The sequence below is a fragment of the Lycorma delicatula genome, chromosome 10 (genome assembly GCF_047948215.1).
Source record: "Lycorma delicatula isolate Av1 chromosome 10, ASM4794821v1, whole genome shotgun sequence".
Taxonomy (NCBI): Eukaryota; Metazoa; Arthropoda; class Insecta; order Hemiptera; family Fulgoridae; genus Lycorma; species Lycorma delicatula.
Window position 1 is genome coordinate 41850198 of NC_134464.1, and position 20381 is coordinate 41870578.

The window sequence follows — 20381 nt, forward strand, 5'->3', positions numbered from 1 at the left end:
GAATTTCATTCAACCGATCACGTACAGTGTTATGCCAGTGAGGAGGCATACCATCTTGTTGCCAAATATTTTCTGTGGTTTATACTGAAGTTAAGGAAAGGCCACAGTTGTAACATATCAAGACAATTCATCCCAGTGACATGTGCCCATCCCAGACACTTGCTTCACCCCAGACACTTGCTTTCACGAAAAAAACTGACCCGTAAACTTGCCATCAGGATAGGGTACAAAAACATTCAATTTCAGGGAGTCTCGTTCACACTGTAATATTTCGTGAGGATTTTTCTGATCCAGATACACACATTATGAGTGTTTACTTTAGTATTAACGTGACATGTTGATTCATCACTGAATACGACATGATAAAGTGTCTTCATCATCATGGTGCATCACTTCATATGTGAAGCTAGCACGCAAACCACAATCTGTAGGCTTTAGAGCTTGTAACAGCTGTAGACGATATGGACGCAGTTGTAAGCATTCCCTTAAAACCGTTTACACAGACGTCACTGGAATCGCTAATTCATAGCTAGCTTTCCAAATGGATTTCCCTAGAACTTGCACAAAAGATTCTTCTACACGTTCAAAATTGTCTTCGGACACACTTGGTAATCCTGTACTCTTTCATTTACAAATACAGCCAGTAGTTTCAAATTGTTTACACCATCTATGAATGTTGTCACTCGGGGAATCACAACGGAACTACAAACAGAGCACACATTGAACGGTAATTACAGATTCACACTTTGCAAACTGCAAGTTACAAAACGATTTCTGTTGGGGGACATCGCCATCTTTGCTACTAACGCTTTCAAGCAGAAGGTACAGGAAACAGTTTACGAGCTGACGTACAACTAAAACTTTGAGTTGCTTTTTCATTTTATGTATAATAAATCAAAGTACGTGAAACAAATTTGAGAAATAATACGTGGCTTTAAAACCCTCACATTCATTTTGGAACACATGGTATTATCACGGAATAAAGATCTAAATCACATTCTGTTATATCCTATTAGGTGAAATATTTGGGAACCAAATAAGGTTTAAAATTACATGGGGAATTTTAAGAAGATAACTATTTGTTTTAATAAAAACTGTAAGTCATGCGACAACTTATGAGAATTTATTTATAAATATTATGGGTGTATGCTTATGATTTTATACCCACAGACAGAATATAACCTTTCAATGAGTAATTAAATAGGCAGATTTGTAACCCTTCCAATACATTTCCCAATTAATCATACATTCAGCATGTACTATATTCCTGCACAGATTATAATATCTAATCTGTTACTAACCTAAGTCAGCAAGTTTTCTTTACAATTTCAGCATAATAAATTTTTTCAAAATCAGATTAATTATTAGAAAAGGAAGCACCATGCATTATTGGCACAGTGATTATATTGAGTGGTGAAGCAATTGAAGGTTTTGTCGTCCAACATGACAGCAGTTTTTAATATTTCTGGTAAAAAGCTGCCAACATAAACTGGTATGGTGGGTGGTAGGAGGCAACTGCCGGCACCAATATTGATGTCAAGGTTGGAAGATACATTCCTGCATGTGTCTGTGTTTGGAAGGTTGTCAATTTTAAAGGGTTTTTTGAACCTAAACAAGAATTTTAGGTTTTTTTTACTACAATAACCCAGTAACGAGAAAATGACAGATCAACCTTTCAAAGCTTCGAGAGCCTGGCTCGCTCCCAGTGTGTGGTGAGACTCAAAAAGCGAGACGAACCAATGTTCCTGCTCCAAGACCAGCCTCGAGGAAAGGAGACAAAGGGTATCACAATAAAATCCAAGTGGCAGAAGAAAACAGAGAAGATAATTATGGTGGTCAAGGCGATTCAGATGAAAGGATGGAGACGACAGAGGCAAGGCACCCTTAGAGAAAAATAGAGATTATTGAAGATATGAAGATAGTAGTAATGGGACCTTACCAATGGCACAGATATGGACCATTTAATGCATGAAATAGAAAAGCTGATTTCATATGTTGGACAGAACAAAAACGGGAAATCAAAGATTAGGCATACCGTATGCGAGATATAGCTAGAGATGTAGAAGCTACGATGAACACGTTCAATGAATTGTCATATCTGATGTTTAACCCGAGTACTGACTCACATACACAGACGAATAATGGCCTAAGCCTTGAAGAAGAAGAAGAAGATAGAATAGATCACAGTTCTGTGATAAGGTAGAGAATGTTTTGGAATCAGGAGACATTGAAGATTTGGAGAAAATTACAAAAGCCCATTGGCTAAAAGACATATTTAAAAGACTTGATGTCACATACAGTTTCCCCACCGAGGATGTTGAAGGAGCCTTAGTATATTTACTATTGTACAAACACTGGTTTATTCACAAAAACTATATGAGTCAGCTCCCGGGATATCAAAACGACTAGATTCAGCAAAGCAATGTCTATTAAAACTATGCTTAGAGATACAAGGAGCAGAGTAAAGATATATTCTACCCCGAGGATGAAGACTCAGACAACCTTATAACTTTTGTAATAATGATCGATGAAAAAAGTAACGAAATGATTAGATATCTAATTAAAGCAATACGTCAAATCCACAACACCAAGCATGGCAAACTTGTATTCAATACACCGAATGGTTGGCATGGGAGACAAAACTTGTAAGTCTCTGAAACATCTAATTCGGAAACTAGACAAAACTGAAGATAAATGGCCGATTTTCCGGGTCGAGTAAGAGACGAAGAAAAGAAAGACGATACAAGGGCCAACTTCATCAACTATCAGTGTCAAGAAGGCAGGTGCAACGTATGCTGACTTACTAAAGCAAGTTAAAAAAAGTATCAGGAACATTATGGCTGCAGGTATACTCTCAGTCAAAAAAGGGAGATTAGAGTCGTTAAAAATCCGGATCATTGACTCTCCTGAGAAGCATCATATCAAAATGAAACTGGGTGCCAAGGTTTGGGATGCAGTGGTACAGGAAAGACCATATGGTGGAAGGAAGTTGGCATTTTATGTAAAAGACCTAGTGAAGATGCTATGGCTGAAGAAGTTATTCAGGATATTAAACAAGCTAGCTGACAGCACAACTGAGTCAACAAGGGACACCAGTGAAATCAGTTGCTTATGTAAAAGCTCTGACATTATAGGTTACATTCTTTGTTATTCGTTATTATTTGTGGTTTTTGGTTTTTGTACTGTAAGTTTACTCTCTGTTATTGTTACAATTATTTAGTGTTTAAAGTTGGGTGTTATTTTTTTCTGTTAATTTTAGGGTTTTGAGTTTTTATTGTTTGGGATAAGTTATTCAGTTTGTTCTATAGGTAAGTGATTGGAAATCCTAATCACACACTGGAAATATAATTTATCAGGGATTTTCCCCGTTTTGGTTTTTAGTTGTACTAGGTAATTAATTTTGAGTTTTTAACTACTTCATAGTTTTTTTTTTTTGGTTTGTTATTTACCCTAGTAAAGGCAGCCATATTGGTTTACTGCCATTAGCTAGCATTTTGTTTACCTCGTCTATTATTGGTTATTGGTTTTTTATTTTTTATTTATTGTTTAGGTTGCTGCGTGTTTTGTTTTGTTATTTAGAAATTAATTTTGTTGAGAACTGGTTTGTAATTATGAGCAGACGTACGTGAAACAGGTTATTGCTGAGGTAAGAGAAGACTCAGATTCTGATGTGGAAATTATTGAAAAGGTATTAGATCTAATAGCAGTCAAGGAAAGCATGTTTACATTCTTTAAAGGCCAGAAAGGCAGAGGTCACAGCATTAAGTAAGCTAGAGAAAAAGGTAGCTTCAACTGATCTGATTTCAAATGACATTGTGAGTGAGTTGATAGATTGTTTAACAATCTGTGTGGTGAGTTAGAAGAGTTTGTTTGTCACTCTAGAAATACCTGAGAAAAAAGCGCTGCGTACATTTTGTCTTGCATGCGGAAATTGTGATTTCTACACTTACTAACAGTTAAAAGAAACGATCAATTATAAGGGTATATTGACTTCAAGGTTGAAATGGAAAAGCGGAAGCAAGTTGTTCCTTCCTCAATGGCTTCAGAGGTCATTTCAACACCAGCAATCTTCAAAACTAGCAAAGGTGATATTAATCAGTAAGCCTACAAACATTTCTTTGGAGGCCTTTAAGGAAGAGGCTATAAAGAAACTAAAAGCCAAAGAGAATTGTTTACAGATTGTCAGTATCAATTCAAATTCAATTCAGTTCAATTGTGGTGGATGATAGTGATACTGAACAAGGAATTAAAGAAAATGATCAGTTACGTAGCTGAGCTGTCAAAGTGGTTCACCAGTCTCTGCAGCCAAGGGTTATAATTTACGATGTGCCATGTGACTTGGGAGAGGAAGATTTTATAAATGCTACCTGAATCAGATTCTGGAGTGGGTATTATGTTCTGCTGCAAAGCAGGATACCACGTGAAATGTTGTGTAATTAAAAAAACATGGAGGATCTCCTGTATGTGCTAACTGTTCTCGAGTTAGAAAGCCGGCAGGACACGATTGTAGGACTGATGATTGTCCCGCATATAAACATGCATGGGACCATCTTATTAGGCGAACTGACTTACACGTGGTTCAATAATTAGTTGTTTTTATTTAGGTTCCCTGATTAGGGCGCTGCAGCCCTACCACTTGCAGGCGCCTATAAAACAGCTAACAGAAGTTCAAATTTTCAATTCATTGCCAACCACCGCTTGGAGAAGAAGAAGCTCCCTAGCTGGCCCAACATGGTATCTCCTGACAGATGCCAACATCCCTGCCAGAGCAGCAGGTCTGGCCGGTCCTTCAAGGAAGCCATTGGGCGTGAATGCTACCTTCCCACCCCAGCTTGTCAAGCTTCAAGCACCTGGCTGGCAGGCCCATCAGCTGAAGCCAGCCCAACATGGGATCGATTGAGGAGAACAATTTTGACTGCATCAGCGGAAGACAATTGACGCCAACCTGACACTGCAGGGCTCTGGAGGCCACCACTGCCACGTAGTAGGAACCCAACTGCTGCTGAGAGGAAGAAGCTCAGTCTGATTCCAACGGACAAGCCACAACTTCCTGACTACAGCCAAGCCTACATTCCCAGACCCAGCAGAGTTTTCAGACCCAACAGCCCTTCTCAGGGTTACCTCACAAAGCACTAATGGCCAATTAAAATATACAGTACCAAGTGATATTTAAGTATAGCAACAGCTTTACATTACATATTTGATAGGTATTTGGAGGCAAAAAGAAATAGAGTTCTGCATAGTTAAAAATAATCTGCGTTATGGTGGGTTTTAACCTTTTTTGTCCACCACACTGAATCAAACTTAATTTTTTTAAACAGGAAGGTGGACATATGACACACGATTTCAATTTAAAATTTTAGAAAAAAAAACAATAGTGATACCTGTTTTTCTGTTAAAGCCGTCATTATCAAGTTATAAGCATTCAAAGTTGCCTTGACGGAAAAATCATGTTAACAATAAAACGAGGTAAAACGCGTTGCATGAACAATTTTATTGCATTTCTCATTCATAATGCATATAATAAGAAACTTTAAACAGTGCTATAATATTGATAATTTCAGTTTGTATTATGTTGAAACAATCCAAATTATTAACCCTCTATTTCACCTTTTTACTTCAACATACTGTTAAAGGTAAAATTTGATAGTGCTAGTAAATATTAAGTTGTACGACTAGTGAATCAAATTTGGTTTTAATGAAAGTTTTATTATTAGTTTCCTTGTTCATTTATTTAGTTTTATTAAATATTAAATCTTCAAATAACAAGCCTTCTTTAAGCAAAACCAAAAGAATAACTCTGTTGATTATGTACAAGTATGGTGACAGAGTTCAGGCCTTAACAAGAGGTATGCGATTTATTTAATAACAGGATTCCAAACAAAACACCAACAAGTTGACTGTGATCAAAACAGCAGCAACTTGAAGAAACTGGTACTATAAAGAATCGTCCTCACACTGGTAGACTGAGAACTGTCACAACTGATGAAAAGTCATTCGATGTGTTGCAGACATTTGCTGAAGACCTCATTGATCAATTCGAAAAGCTATTAACATGTCATCAGTTACTTTTCAGTTCAAAAATTCTTAAAACAAATAAATCTCAATATTATAAGCTACACCAGTGCAAGAACTTTTGGAAGATGATTTTGACCGCTGAGTTGAGAATTGTGATATTATAATGCAAAAATTAGACATAGATAAAAAATTTTCTTATTCAATAATATTTACTGATGAAGCGACTTTTATATTAAATGACCATGTGAATAAGCAAAACTGTTGACATTGGAGTGATAATAATCGCAAATAGATATTAGAAGCTCATACACAGTACCCCCAGAAAGTGAATGTTATTGTAACACAATTTTTCTGTCATTACAACTTTGAATGCTTATAACTTGATAATGAAGGCATTAACAGAAAAACAGATTTCACCATTGTTTTTCTTGCAAAATTTTAAATCAAAATCATGTGTCATGTTTATCTCGCTACTTAGAAAAATTAAGTTTGACTCTTAATGGCAGATCCAAGACGGTGGACAAAAACTAAAAATCCACCACAATGCAGATTTTTTTTAACTATGTAGAACCCCATTTCTTTCTGCCTCCAAATACTTCTCAGATATGTAGTATAAAGCTGTTTCTATACTTAAATATCACTTGGAACAGTGGGAATATAATATATATGTATATTTTAATTTATTATATCTATATATATATATATATATTAAAAAATAAAAATTGCATTGAAAAGGAAAAAATAATTTTTTCACTACACCTGAGGGCATTGTATTGGATTGTATGAGATACAATCTTTGAAACCTATTTTTTGAAGTCAGCACTATATTATTCTAAATGAATTATGAGTATACAAGATATGGGTTATAAAATTACAAGTACAAAACAAATAGATTATAAAATTTGTTTGAATTTGGTGCCAAATTCAAAAAGTAAGTTTCAAAGATTGTATTGTGAGCATAGTAGAAAATTTTTTTTCAGCACAATTTTTTTAAATTAATTTTTTTTGGACTCTTCAATTTTTAAAAACCTTTTTTTATTTTACTCTTTTTAATTTTGTAACTTTGTTGAATTGAAAATATGGGCCCGGCCCATATAAAAAGAACATTTATAACTAAGCATTAATAAGAATATTAAATAATGTGTTACTATATTAAATATAATTTGTTTATCCAAATACAAAACAACAATTTAAAAATTTATTTGAATATTGTAATTTAAAATTTTAATAATGCACACAATAAATTATTTTCTTCTTGACAGTTACTTATAGAATTTATTAATTTTTTTTTAAACATACCTTAGGTTGGCAAACTGGATAACTATATAGTTTAACTTTTCCAAAATCATCACCAGTTGCTAAAATATGATTAGAATGTGATTTCTCACATGAATTAACATCAGTACCATCAGCACCTTCTGGCCAAATTCCGACTGTTGTAAATGATAGCACACAAGTTTGAGTATCCCATTCAACATCCCTCAATGATGAACTTTGTGGAATCTGCCTGCAAAGACCTGGATTCCCTATTAAATAAAACAATAAAAATTTATTAACTTTCTGTACTAACTCAAGTTTAAAATAAAATGGAATGAATCAAAATATCTAATATGTAACAACCTAATCTAATACGTAACAAGCACAAATTAACAGAGAGTATGATATGTTCCTTCTGACCCAAACTTGACCTTTGACCTCACCAAAAATTAATAACCATGGTTTCATTTACTGAAGATCATGTGATGTCACAACTAAGCTAACCTAACCCATGATGTCACTTGCATGTTATCAGCTACGATGCCACACTAATGTCACTGCCACCACAATAAAAGCAAAAGATCGAAATGAACTGTTTTATGGTGGGTAGTAAATCGCAACGAATATACAATACCTTTTATCAGCTGGAATTCCAGCTGTTACGGCAACATATACATTTACCAGTGGAGACTGGAGGAACTTTTTGTCACGGATACTGCACCATGCACTATGATGTAAGTGAAAGATCGGAACAGAGCCCTTTATGATGGGTGGTAAGTTGCAACGAATAAGTGCAATTGCATAAGTACTAGAAATCATTAAATCTGATTCATTTGTACCTTTGAATCTACTTTATATAAAATATTTTGGTTGCTAAAATCCCAGTTACCAAATTTATTAGCAAAATATTCAATTAATTTTTTAGATTCTTTATGGAGCGACAGGCATATGGTTACCGCTATGTTATGCGCGTATTTAGCAAAAGATCAATTCAGTACATTTTACAGTTGGTAGTGGATGTACAGAGCCAACAGATCACATGAATTGATACTAATTGATTAATATTGTATTATACATATATGTTTAGTTTAGAGCTAATAGTAGTGGTTTCAAACGCTAACAAATCCAAGCCAGTACCAATTGTAGCACAAGATGAATGCCTTGATTGTACAATAGTGTTCAATTTCACCAATTTATCTAATAACAGTTTAAATTCCACAAAAGATTTTTGGAGATCTCCAATGACTAAATCGTAAAATTTCTGCGAGTTTTTTGTACAAAGGACTGATATTTTGATTTTAAGAGGTTGATCTACACCCATATGCACACAAATTGATACTAATCGATTAATACTATACTACATATGCTTAGTTCAGAGCTAACAGTAGCAGTTTATTAATAGAGGATAATTGTGTTGAGCTGTTGTAACACGTCACAGAACTAGGCCACATCACCACATTATAGTGGTGACAAATACCATGTGATATCTGCAGAGAAGTTGACATCTAATATATGTTTACATATATTAGATCAATTAAAGTACTTAATGAAATAGAAACTAGAGATGTTGATTTTTTTTATAATGCAGATATAATAACTGTACTGTTGGTTTTGATGAATAGTTACAAAGCAGACCATAACAGTTCTGTGGTCGATTACCTGGTCATGTTTGGCTATTTAGAGAATGATAATAAAATCAAAGACCAAAAACTTATTAAAGAGTCTGTAATGCTGTTTGAAGAAACAGATAAGTTGCCGATAGATGGTGAACTGAACGAAATCCGGCAATTAATGAAGATGCCTTGTTGCGGCGAGCAGGATTTTTCAAACAATTACAAGAATTGTTTTATAATACGGACAAAGTTGAGACTGATTTGGCATTATGCATTTGTAAAATAAAATCTTTTAGATATCGCCGAGAGAGCATTTGAGACATGGTCTGTTCACTGAGGACTGTCGTTTTACCACAATAGAAATAATCCTGATATGCTGATATCTAATAAACAAGGCAGTCACAAGAATGACAAAAGGAAACCATCAATATGTTCAATGAAATTCGACGATGAAGATTTAATATTGGCTCATGCGTTTTATCCAGATCAAAATAATTCCTTTATTGAGATCCACATTGACTCTGAAGAACAGTGGGATTACAGTTTAAAGACCAAATGTGATGAAATCAGTCTTTATTCAGTTCTTATCCACAAAGTAGGACACGCATTAGGTATCGAACATTCAAACAAAAAGAAATCAATAATGCACCCGTATTACTCTACACAACTGGAATACATACATATATAAACATTGGGTGAATAACTTCACACTAAATCACTACAGACAATCATCAAAAAGAATCTTATAGAAAAATTTGTATTTGACACCTCTTTGTTGTAATAACTTACCAACAGATTTTTCACACCTGCAGAAATTCTTCTCTGAATATCAGCCATAGGATCTGAGTCCTAAGAAAAGGTTACATATATCGTATTATGTTTGAAACTGACCTCATTGCACACCATTTTTTAACCAAATTGTGTACACTATTGTGCTAGAATACTGGCATTCAAAAATTTTTCTACAAAAATTTGATGTGTTTCTTGAAGGAATCTACAAAGTTTCCAATATACTAACCCTTTCCTCAAACAAATAAGGGATTTTAGAAAAAACATAACTGCAAAGAACAAAACTGTACTACATTGAAGCATGAACAGTTTACAACTGATAACAGACAAGAGCAGTAACATACACAACCAATAGTGGCACTAATATATATTAATAATGTTAGTATATGTTACCAAAATCCCAAAATTTGCTACTGATGTACCAAAATCATGATTTTGATACCACAGTGCTAGTAGATGGATTACACTTATACACTTCTATAAGTGTAATATTCTTCTACACTGTAGGCGATGTAAGAAATACAATGATCTTCGAAACATTTTGTTATTAGTTACAAATTTCTCATTAATTACACCAGAATTACATCTGAATTATACAGTAACAGGTCTGTTGCTATAACAGAATGTTCAGATATTTTAATAACAGGATATAATAATGAAATGTTTTCCTTTTTCTGCAAAAATATATTATAAGCATTACAAACTAATTCTCCAGCATGACCATATCCAAATCCAAATTTTTTTTCTGCTTAACGTGATCTTTGGCAATGTTCAGCCAGATTATTGCAAAATGTATAAGAGATAAACTAAATAACACTACAAACAAACTCTGAAAAGGAAGATACTGGTAGGTGGTGGGCGAGTTATGTTTTTGTAATGTTTATTCTTATGTATATTTTAGCAAGGTACTCTTTTCTCTCTTCTGGAAAATCATCTGCATATTATATATATACAGAAATTTAGACATGTTCTACTTAATACTAAAATTAATCAATTAATAAAATAATTATTATAATTTACAACAGGTATGACTTACAATATAGTAATTCATAGTCTCCAGAGTTACTGCGTAAATATTCACTATCTTTTGACCAGTCCAAATGAGTAATAAAACTTGAATGACCCTGGTAAAACAAAGCAAAAAGAAAAAATTACAAAAAACATTAAAATATAATTTTTAATTCATGTATTCTTGCTTGATAAATATTTTTACCATAAAAATTAAATCTTATAACAAAAAAATTATCAATCCTTTTGATTAAAGTAGATTTTATAAGAACCTAACCAGGTTGCCTGAATGTACAATTCAGGCATTTGTTCAGCAATCTTTTAACTTCTGAATAGGAAAGAACATCCTTGTACAATTTCAGATACAGAGAGTTGTTATCCCACTGAATCCAAATAAAGAAATGACTAACCTGCCCATTTGGTGTTACAGATGGAACCATAGCACCAGCGATCCAATTACCACTGATATGAGAAAGAAGAAATTAGAAAAGAGATGAGGAGAGGAAAAAGGATGATCAATCCAGTTTTCTGACTAGGGTGTAGTTTACTGTCTTGCCCAAAAATCAATGCAAATGTAAATGGAAGAAAATGCTACAATATAACCTTTTTTCATAATCACAAATTTTTATATTATGAAATTATAAGTAATTTTCTGTCAATTTTTACACCAGATTATAAAAATAAACTGGTTTGATATAGAGAAAATTAATATTTAATATTATTTAATTATTTAATTAATATAGAATAATATTATTATTATTTAATTTTTACCCATTATTTAACATAAGACAGAATTCACTTTATCAGAGGATTAAGTTAAATGCAATATAGTATGGAAGGAATAAAACTGCCTCTGACATGTGCAAAATAACTGAATGAAAAACAGAGATAAATGTATTAATGCTAGCTATTGGAAAATCAGAATATATTTTATCCTTTACTGGGTTATAAAAAACAAGATGATTAGTTTTATCATGAACACAAAAACAATTAATCGAGATAAAAAACTCTCAAGTAATAAATTAAAAAAAAAAATATATATACAATTATACAAAGCATTAAAATACAATCAGTGCACAAATAAAAACAATAATTCATTTTACACAAAAACAAAATTAAGATATAAAACTAGAAACAAGTATGATAAACCAGTTAAAAGTTGAACACAGAACAAAGATACAAATAAATTTTCTATTATTTAAGACTGCAGAAAAGATGTTACATGCATTTCATTCAGTCACTGTGCTGCCATTAAAGTAAAAAGAGTAACTAGTAATTTGTCTTACTATGACACATTCTACATTCATTTTTGTACAATTCTCACTCATTATGAAAAAAATATGAATAATTAATAAAATGTTTAATGTTTTTGTAAATGTGTCTAATCGCTACTGAATATTTATTACTGTACAATAAACATCCAGAATATTTTAACTATAAATGAGCTGAAGCCTTGTAATAAAGGTTATAATGCATTTTAAATAATAATGCATAAAAAATAACTTTAATTGTCCAATTATGTGTGGACTTTTTTATATTACGTGTGAAATTAATAGAAGTAGTAAGAAATATTAATTTCAAATCAACTTTAAATTACTGTTGCTAATTCTATTTAAAGATGTATAAGCAATTTATAATATCCAAATCCCTTCTCAAAAATAGATAAATAAACACTGTAAATTTCCATTTGTTACAAAAATAAATTTCAGACAAAATTTTAACAAAAGAATTAAAAACATAAATTTGCCTCCCCCCCAAAAAAAAACCATCATAAAATTGTATAAAAAATACACAAAAAAGGATTCTAAAGGGACTCAATCAGAAACAACAAAGTGAGTCCAAAACTGAATTTAACTACCACAGAAGAAATCAATGAAACTGACCAAGGATTAACATAATTAAATCAATCACTCAAAAAATAAACAAATAACTGCAAAGTTAATGTACATATACATAAATTATATTTAGAAAAAGTTATTCAAATGTGACTATAAAGGCCTAGCAACTGAATATAAAATTAAAAATTTTGTAGAACTAGTACTTAGTTATCACTTATCTGACTTGATTAATTTATAGGAAAGCAGCATTTCATTTCATTGTTTCTGTATTATTCATCAGATAAAAACTTACACTTACTATATATATATATATATAGTAGTGGGGATTTGCCATTTGAAGCATAAATTTTAATGAATTGAAATAATGAACTGTGAACTGTGAGCCTCTATCACTGTGAGAGCTAAGTTTGAACTGAATGGCTCGAATCAATAGAATAAATAATACTACAAAAATAACAGAATTAAACTTATATAAAATAAAATAATATTAAATAAACTACAAAAATTTCTGTTTAATAATAATGGCCTTCCCATGAGGAATGCACCTGAGGCTAGAATGGTGAGATGATATGAGCACCTTGTGGGAGGATAGACCAATCACCACCACATTGACCAGTAACAGAATGCCCCTGGGGGTGCTGTTTTGGGAGGTACAATGAGGTGCTCTTATAATCTTTACAAAAATTGTCCAATTATCAAAATTCAAATGGGCACTTTTGCATACATTAGGTACACTCGATCTAACAAGTCACGGTTATTCAAAACTGTTGTTATATCTTTGCAACCAATCTTCTGATTTTCAAAATTCAAACGTGGTATTTGCTAGTACAATACAAAATCACAATGGAACTAAACCAGAAGAAGAGGAATGAAGGAGAGCAAGAAAAGCAATGTTGTCAGCAATGTTTTTCTTCAGCAGTCATGTTTTTTTAATTTTTAATATTTATCTCTTGTTAGTAAACTTGGTGTAGTAAAAATTTTGGTTAGAATAGGTAATATATATTTACACTCTACCAAGATTTTTTTTGCAATACTCTAATAACCAAATATTATAAATTAGGTTATAAAAAAAAGTATAAATATAATTATATTTAATTAATATTTTTAGTGAAATTATAGATGTATAAGTTATGTTTATAATTTACATCAATTATAATTAATACATGAGATCTAAAACTGTTATGAACTGACTAATTCAGAAAACCAGTAGACTAATACATAATTTTATTCAACGATTCTAAGCAAAAAACAAAAAAAAAGTGCTTAAAGAATATATTCAATTTGATTACAATGTTTAATAATAAATTTTAAAATTGTTATACTGAGGTATAAATATTCACTAATAATAACTATAATAGTTGATCGTTAAGTAGGGGATTAGGTAATCAATTTTGTAAGAAAATGACACAAATGTCATTCAAAAAATAAAATGATTGTAATATTTTACTAATAGTAACACAAAAAACATATTTTAAAAGGAATACATGCTTTAAATGCAATAAAGAAGCAAATCATTAAATCAACAACTAAAATGACAAGCAAAATATACACTAACTATTACTAATAATAACATAAAATTTAACACTTAATAAATACGAATAAAAATTAATGTGCAAAAAAAGTTACTCTAATTTTGTACCTCATTCTATTTAAAAAAAACCCTACAGTAAATACAAAATCAAGAATATTCAGTTCAAAATCTACTGATACGAAGAAGAGACAGATTTCTAATGATCACAATTAATTCCCTCTCAAGCAATGATAAACATGAAAAAAGGTGAAGGAAGATAAACAAAAATATTCATCAGAATGAACATCAAATGTAATCACTGCATGGACTAGGAATAAATTTTAGCACAAGAATTATTTAATGATCATTAGATAATAATTAGAACTGGTATTTTTTTCATCATCTTTAATACTGGTATCAAATAATAAACAACCATTATTATTGTAATTATTATCATATTAACATATCCATTAACAGTGTTTTTAATATTACAATTATCAGATCTTTGTTGAGGATCTGGAAAATTATAAGTTCAAAACTCATTCAATAACAGAGAATGTTTATAAAAACTGTCTCAAGAAATTAGGGGATGCACAAAGTTATTTAATTTTATTCAGGAGGAAATGAAAACTAGTTTTTTAATCTAGTAACTAACTTAGGAATTTTTAACATAACTTTATTATTTATGAACAGATCTGAAAAAACAAAAGGTCATTTTCTTTGTCATAGAATGTTTAACATTTTTACTTTTCCATCTAGATTGCGCTGTAGCATAGCTCTAGAATGGAAATTATTGTAATCAATCCAATTTGGGCATACGCAGTTTTCACAGGATCTTGACATTTTGACTCCTAAGGAACCCAAAATCCTGATGGAAATTTTCCTGATGTTAATATTCATACGTACATGTGTCAGTGTATGCCTCTAAATCACCTTATATCTATAGAACTACAGGACCGATTTTAACCAAACTTGGTCAGATACTTCTATATACATTGATGTCATTAAATTTGTAACTTAAATAAGGGGATGAGGCTGTAGAGCAGGTTCGTCCTCAGTATCTCGAGATTTTGCTTAATTAAGGTCATATTTTTCTTAGGCACATTTGTTAACAATTAAAAAATAATAATATTTGCAAACAAAGGTTTTGGAAAATCGCACCCCACCCAAAATAATGTTGTTATAGTTATCTGATATATTGTGGTAGAATTAAATAAATGAATAATATTTAAAGTGTAAAAAAGAAATTCAGTCTGGTTGTGTTTTGAACTTGATCACCCAGTTGACTTGGTAACTGGTGCATTAAGCCCGCGGTTACATTAGTCTGCCAACCATACAAGCAAAATTTGTTCTATGTAAGCAGTGAAATTACATTAATTTAGTTAGTCCTGACCGTCACTACTAATACCACCACACCAGCGCAAATTAAATATAGTATGCGCACGTGCTTTAGTTAGAATCATTTAATTAAATAAATGAAAAAATATATTTAAATAAAATGATACATATTTTAAATTATGTTGTGTGTGTAAGCTGTGCATAAGGAACAACCAATATTTGTAGGACTTTCCTGTCAAGTGGCTAAGCATGACAGGAACATTCTACAACTGTATTGTCGGTTTTTTTGTAATATCATAACTTTTAAATAAACCAGCGGTTGCAAAGATATTAAAATGTTTAAGTGGCTGCCATTTTGAAATGGACTGAGAGATCAAGTTCATTATTTTTATAAAAGTAAACCTCTAGGTACCCTAACAGTATACAAAATTCAGCAGTATAAATTAACGTAAAATTAAAGTATAATTAACCATTCCTGAGAGATAAATTTTTATGTTAAAAATACAAAATGGCAGATAAACTAAGTATTTCTGGACATATGTTGATGTACAGTTTTTTCTTTACTTCAATGTAGGGCACCATCCCCTAAATTCTTGGAATGGAACGGTTTTTATAAATATCCAGTATATATATTTCTTACTTAGAAAACCATTCAATATACACTGTATACCTTTACAGTCCCACAAGGAATTCTCTCACACTACCATTACAGTAAAAAAACATATATATAATAACACTAACAATATTATAAAACATTTATTTGGAAGTTAAATAAAACACTTTATAGAAATTATTAAAATTGACTTCAAACAAAACTGCAGTAAATAATAATATTTTTTCAATCTTCTTTATATGTTTAATTCTAAGGAATAAGAATTTTTTTTAGCCTCTGGGACCACCATTAGGTATTAATTCTGAGAATTAGGAATTAGAAACAAACAACAATTACCAACTTACTAATCCTTAATTTGACACTAATTTCAGAAACCCATAATTTAAAAACAAAAAAAAATAGTTTTGCTTACAGTAAATTTTAACTTTATTAGAAACTCAATTGTACACATTTTTTTAACTATTTACCATTTAAAATTTAAATAATCTTTACCTATATTAGAAAGAAAAACAAAATTAAAAAACTTGTATGTTCATAAGAGATTAATGAAAAAACTACTGTTGAAATGAAGGGACGGAGATTTCACACAGAAATATATATTTTACTATTGGGTATTAATAAAATTAAAAATGGAGCACACAGAACCAACATACATCATCATAAATGAGGATGATGTAAAACTCTTTAAAATGTGGGATATGTTACTTTAAGTTTTCCAACTATTTTATTGAATTTTCGTACACAAAACTTTAAATACCAGAATAACATCTCAGTTTATAACATTATGCTAATAATAATACAATAGATAATTTGATAACAATGATAATTTGATTTAAAAATCAAATCATCTACACAAAATAATTTTTTTTTAAAAATACATTGCACTAAGTTTTGTAGAAAAACCTAACAATGGAATTATCAGAGGAGGTTAAACAAAAAAAAAGAGATAATAAAAAATGTGTGACACTAGTCAAAATGAAAACTTCTTCTATTTATTAGTCAGTTAAAAAATAAAATAGTAACTAGAAAAGCAGTTATACCATAAATAAATGTTTGTTTATAGTCTTCAAGAAATATGCAAAAAAACTGTGAAAAAACATCATCAAAAAAAGCTTTAAAAAAAAGAATAAGCAGAATAGGTAAATATACAAACCAAATCAAGCCATCAACTACAGCATTAACAAAAAAACGAAAAAATTAAAAAAAAATATGAACAATGAGTAAAAGAGTGTGGAGAACCCACCAGTATAGAGATAAGCGAAGACATACTCCGTCTACGTTTCCTCTCTACCTTAATGTAGCATAAAAAAATAATCTTAAGAATCAATAAATAAAACACAGAATAAAATACATAATAACATGAACTCAACATTATTATTTTAAATATCTTATACATTCATAATAGAGAATTTAAATAATATTAATGTTAAAAATCCATTGAAATATAATAGTTTTGAAATATAATAGTTTTTCCATAAATATACATAATATGGTGCCCATCCACAAATTCAAAAATTTATTCCCTCTTGTAATTTTAGTTATCTTCTGTTTAGTTAAAAAATACTGTCATTTCTTTTAAAAACTGAATTATACATTAATATTATTATGTATTATTTAAAGAATAAGATGCAATATCATAAAAATTTCAGAGTATTGTAATTCGCACTAACATCTATATCATAATATAATTAAATAATAAGATCTTTTTACAGGAACAGCATGCAAAACCCTGTTATTTAAAACTATATTTTAAAGAAATAATTTTCGTTACAAAATCAATTAGAAAAATCAAAATCTGAAGCCTTAAAAATACAACCACAAAAGTGAACTTTTTATTATAAAATTCTTTTAAATGTTCTACATCTTGGGAGTCTGCAAACTAATCAAAATCTTGTAATTTGCTTGTATTCAGCTTTTTTCTCATAAACATAGCCCTTGATCAATCTTATTTAGAACTTTGTGTTTCCACAGATTGAAAATATAGGAGGCCTTATTTCCAACAATTTCAGCCTCTCCATATCATGCAGAAGTTGTGTGGACTACGCTCAACAACAGGTTTTCAGAAAGTTGAATAGGCAGAAAAACTTCCTTTGATTGGTCACTGTCAAGTCCCGACTTGACAACAATAGATTTCTTCTTTTCATGCTATGTAAAAGACATCATATACAAAGAAAAAATCAAGTTGCTCGACCACCTGCGCCAGAGTAACAGCAGACATGATTGCCAGAGTGTGAAATGAAGTAGATTGTTGATTTGACATCTGCAGGGCTATAAATGGTGCTTATAATGAGTTAAATTTAAAGCTAAAAAAAATGTTTGACTTTGTACTTTCAAGTAATAAGACACATACATTTGTAATTCTAAATCTAATAAAGTAAATTTAATTCAAAACTGCAGAGTTCTGTTCTTTTTCAGACAATCAGTGTATACATATATTCATATTAATGATAAAAAAATGATTTCTTATCATTATATTTAAATCAGACATTAAATTTATGTTCAGGGATCACTGAAAAAATGAATTATGAAAAAAGTATTTTATAATAACACAATAACTGATTAAATTATATAAAAAAGAAGGATAAAAATGAGAGACTTAAATAACAGATAACACAAGATTCCATTTACTGGACAGTTGTCAGTAAGATTTAATATATATACAATTTTTTTTTTATTACTTTTTTTAAAGAAAAGAAACAGACATAATGCTACACTAGATTCATAACAAGTATAATACAAAACGTACAAAATAAGAAAACTTGTACAAAATTATAATACACAATAATACAATGCTCGTACATCAATATACATTCAAATTCAAACTTCATACAAAAAAAATTATAATTTTATGCTTGATTTATATTAGAATAAAATTTCTCTATACAAAGTTATATCTGTAGATAAATAATTAAAACAACACTTACTGTACACCGTCCAACACGACTGTATTTCCGCATATCTTCATTTACTTGGTAGATGTAAATATTGTTGTCTCTAGAACCTAATGCTAGTAATCTACCATCTGGTGAATATCTTACAACCTAAAAAATTTAATTAGGATAAATTTAATCTACAATTTATTATAAAATATAAAATAATAATTTTTACTAATCACTTTCAAAATTATTTATTAAAAAAATTTCAAGTAAAGTTTTATTATATTTCAAGTAATAAAATAACATTGTTATTTTATTTGTTGTGATTATTAAATAAAGTAAATGATTATGCATAAATATAATAGTAATTTCTTCAAATAATAATTCTTCAATTTTGAGTAATCCTTTCATTTACCATTCTCTAATATTATTTCTACTTTCCTGGCTTCATACTTATTATACAGCTATTATATAAGGGAAAGTATAGATTTAGGATCAAATTTTATGTGACGGTTTATGCAGATCTTGACATTTCATGACCCACTCCACCAGCTAATTAAAATGACAATTGTAGTGAATAAAAATTTAAAAAATGTACAGGAATTGTGTTGCCTTACTTTCTGCTTGATATCTTCAGATTATATGGACCGATTGGGATGAAATTTGTTACGATGGTATTGATGTCTTTTAATTTTGGTCACAATTAATCAAGAGACCAGGGAAATATAGACCTTATAGGTCTCATATTTCAAAATCTTAATCAAAGGGAAGGTAAATTTTTTCAATAATTTAATCTCTTTTAGGTAAATGATACACTGTATGCTTCAAAATAAATATCAAGGTTTTAAAGTTATATAATATCTATTAAGTTTTACTTATGCTGATAAATTATATATGAAATAAAGAGGCAACTCAAACAGTTTTTCCTATAGTATTCAAGGTGAGCACCATTCATCACATGGCAGACATTCAGCTGGTAGGAGAGTTCATCCTATACTTTAAAGCAAGTCTGGAGTAACTGATGAGACAGCTGCTTTAATCCTGTATCTCAAGTTGAGTAGGTCAGCTGATAATAGTACCACATACACTTGATACTTTATAAACCCCCAAAGAAAAAAATTGTACAGGATCAGATCGGTTTAATGTGGAGGCCATGACAAACAAGACCTGTCATCTGGTCTCTAGTGACCAACCCAATGGTCGGGGAGAATTTTAGTCAACCAATCATGTACAGCATTATGCCAGTGAGAAGGTGCATCATCTTGTTGCCAAATAAAGTTCTATGGTTCATATTGCAGTTGAGGAAAGAGCCATAGTTGTAGCATATCAAGACAGTTCATCCCAGACTTCTGCGAAAAAGAGTGAGCCATAAACTTGCCGTCGAGGTATGGCACAAACATTCAGTTTTGGGAAGTCTCGTTCACACCGTAATATTTTGTGAGGATTTTCTGATCCTCAGATGCATACAATATGAGTGTTTACATTTTCATTAACATAGAATGTTAATTCATTTCTGAATAC

At 30.7% G+C, this 20381-nt stretch overlaps 1 protein-coding gene across 6 annotated transcripts in view; it reads right to left on the minus strand.

Moving 5' to 3' along the window:
• The window catches only part of LOC142331723 (echinoderm microtubule-associated protein-like 2), a 422423-nt gene that overhangs the window by 7222 nt on the left and 394820 nt on the right, over positions 1-20381 (minus strand). For 5 of the 6 annotated variants that reach the window (XM_075377770.1, XM_075377764.1, XM_075377766.1 and 2 more), the window contains 4 exons: positions 18909-19025; positions 17228-17275; positions 10714-10801; positions 7318-7544 (listed from right to left, as the gene is read on the minus strand). In XM_075377770.1, the coding sequence (XP_075233885.1) occupies positions 7318-7544; positions 10714-10801; positions 17228-17275; positions 18909-19025 (480 nt within the window). The remainder of the gene's footprint in view (positions 1-7317; positions 7545-10713; positions 10802-17227; positions 17276-18908; positions 19026-20381) is intronic. The other variant, XM_075377767.1, reaches the window with a different exon arrangement.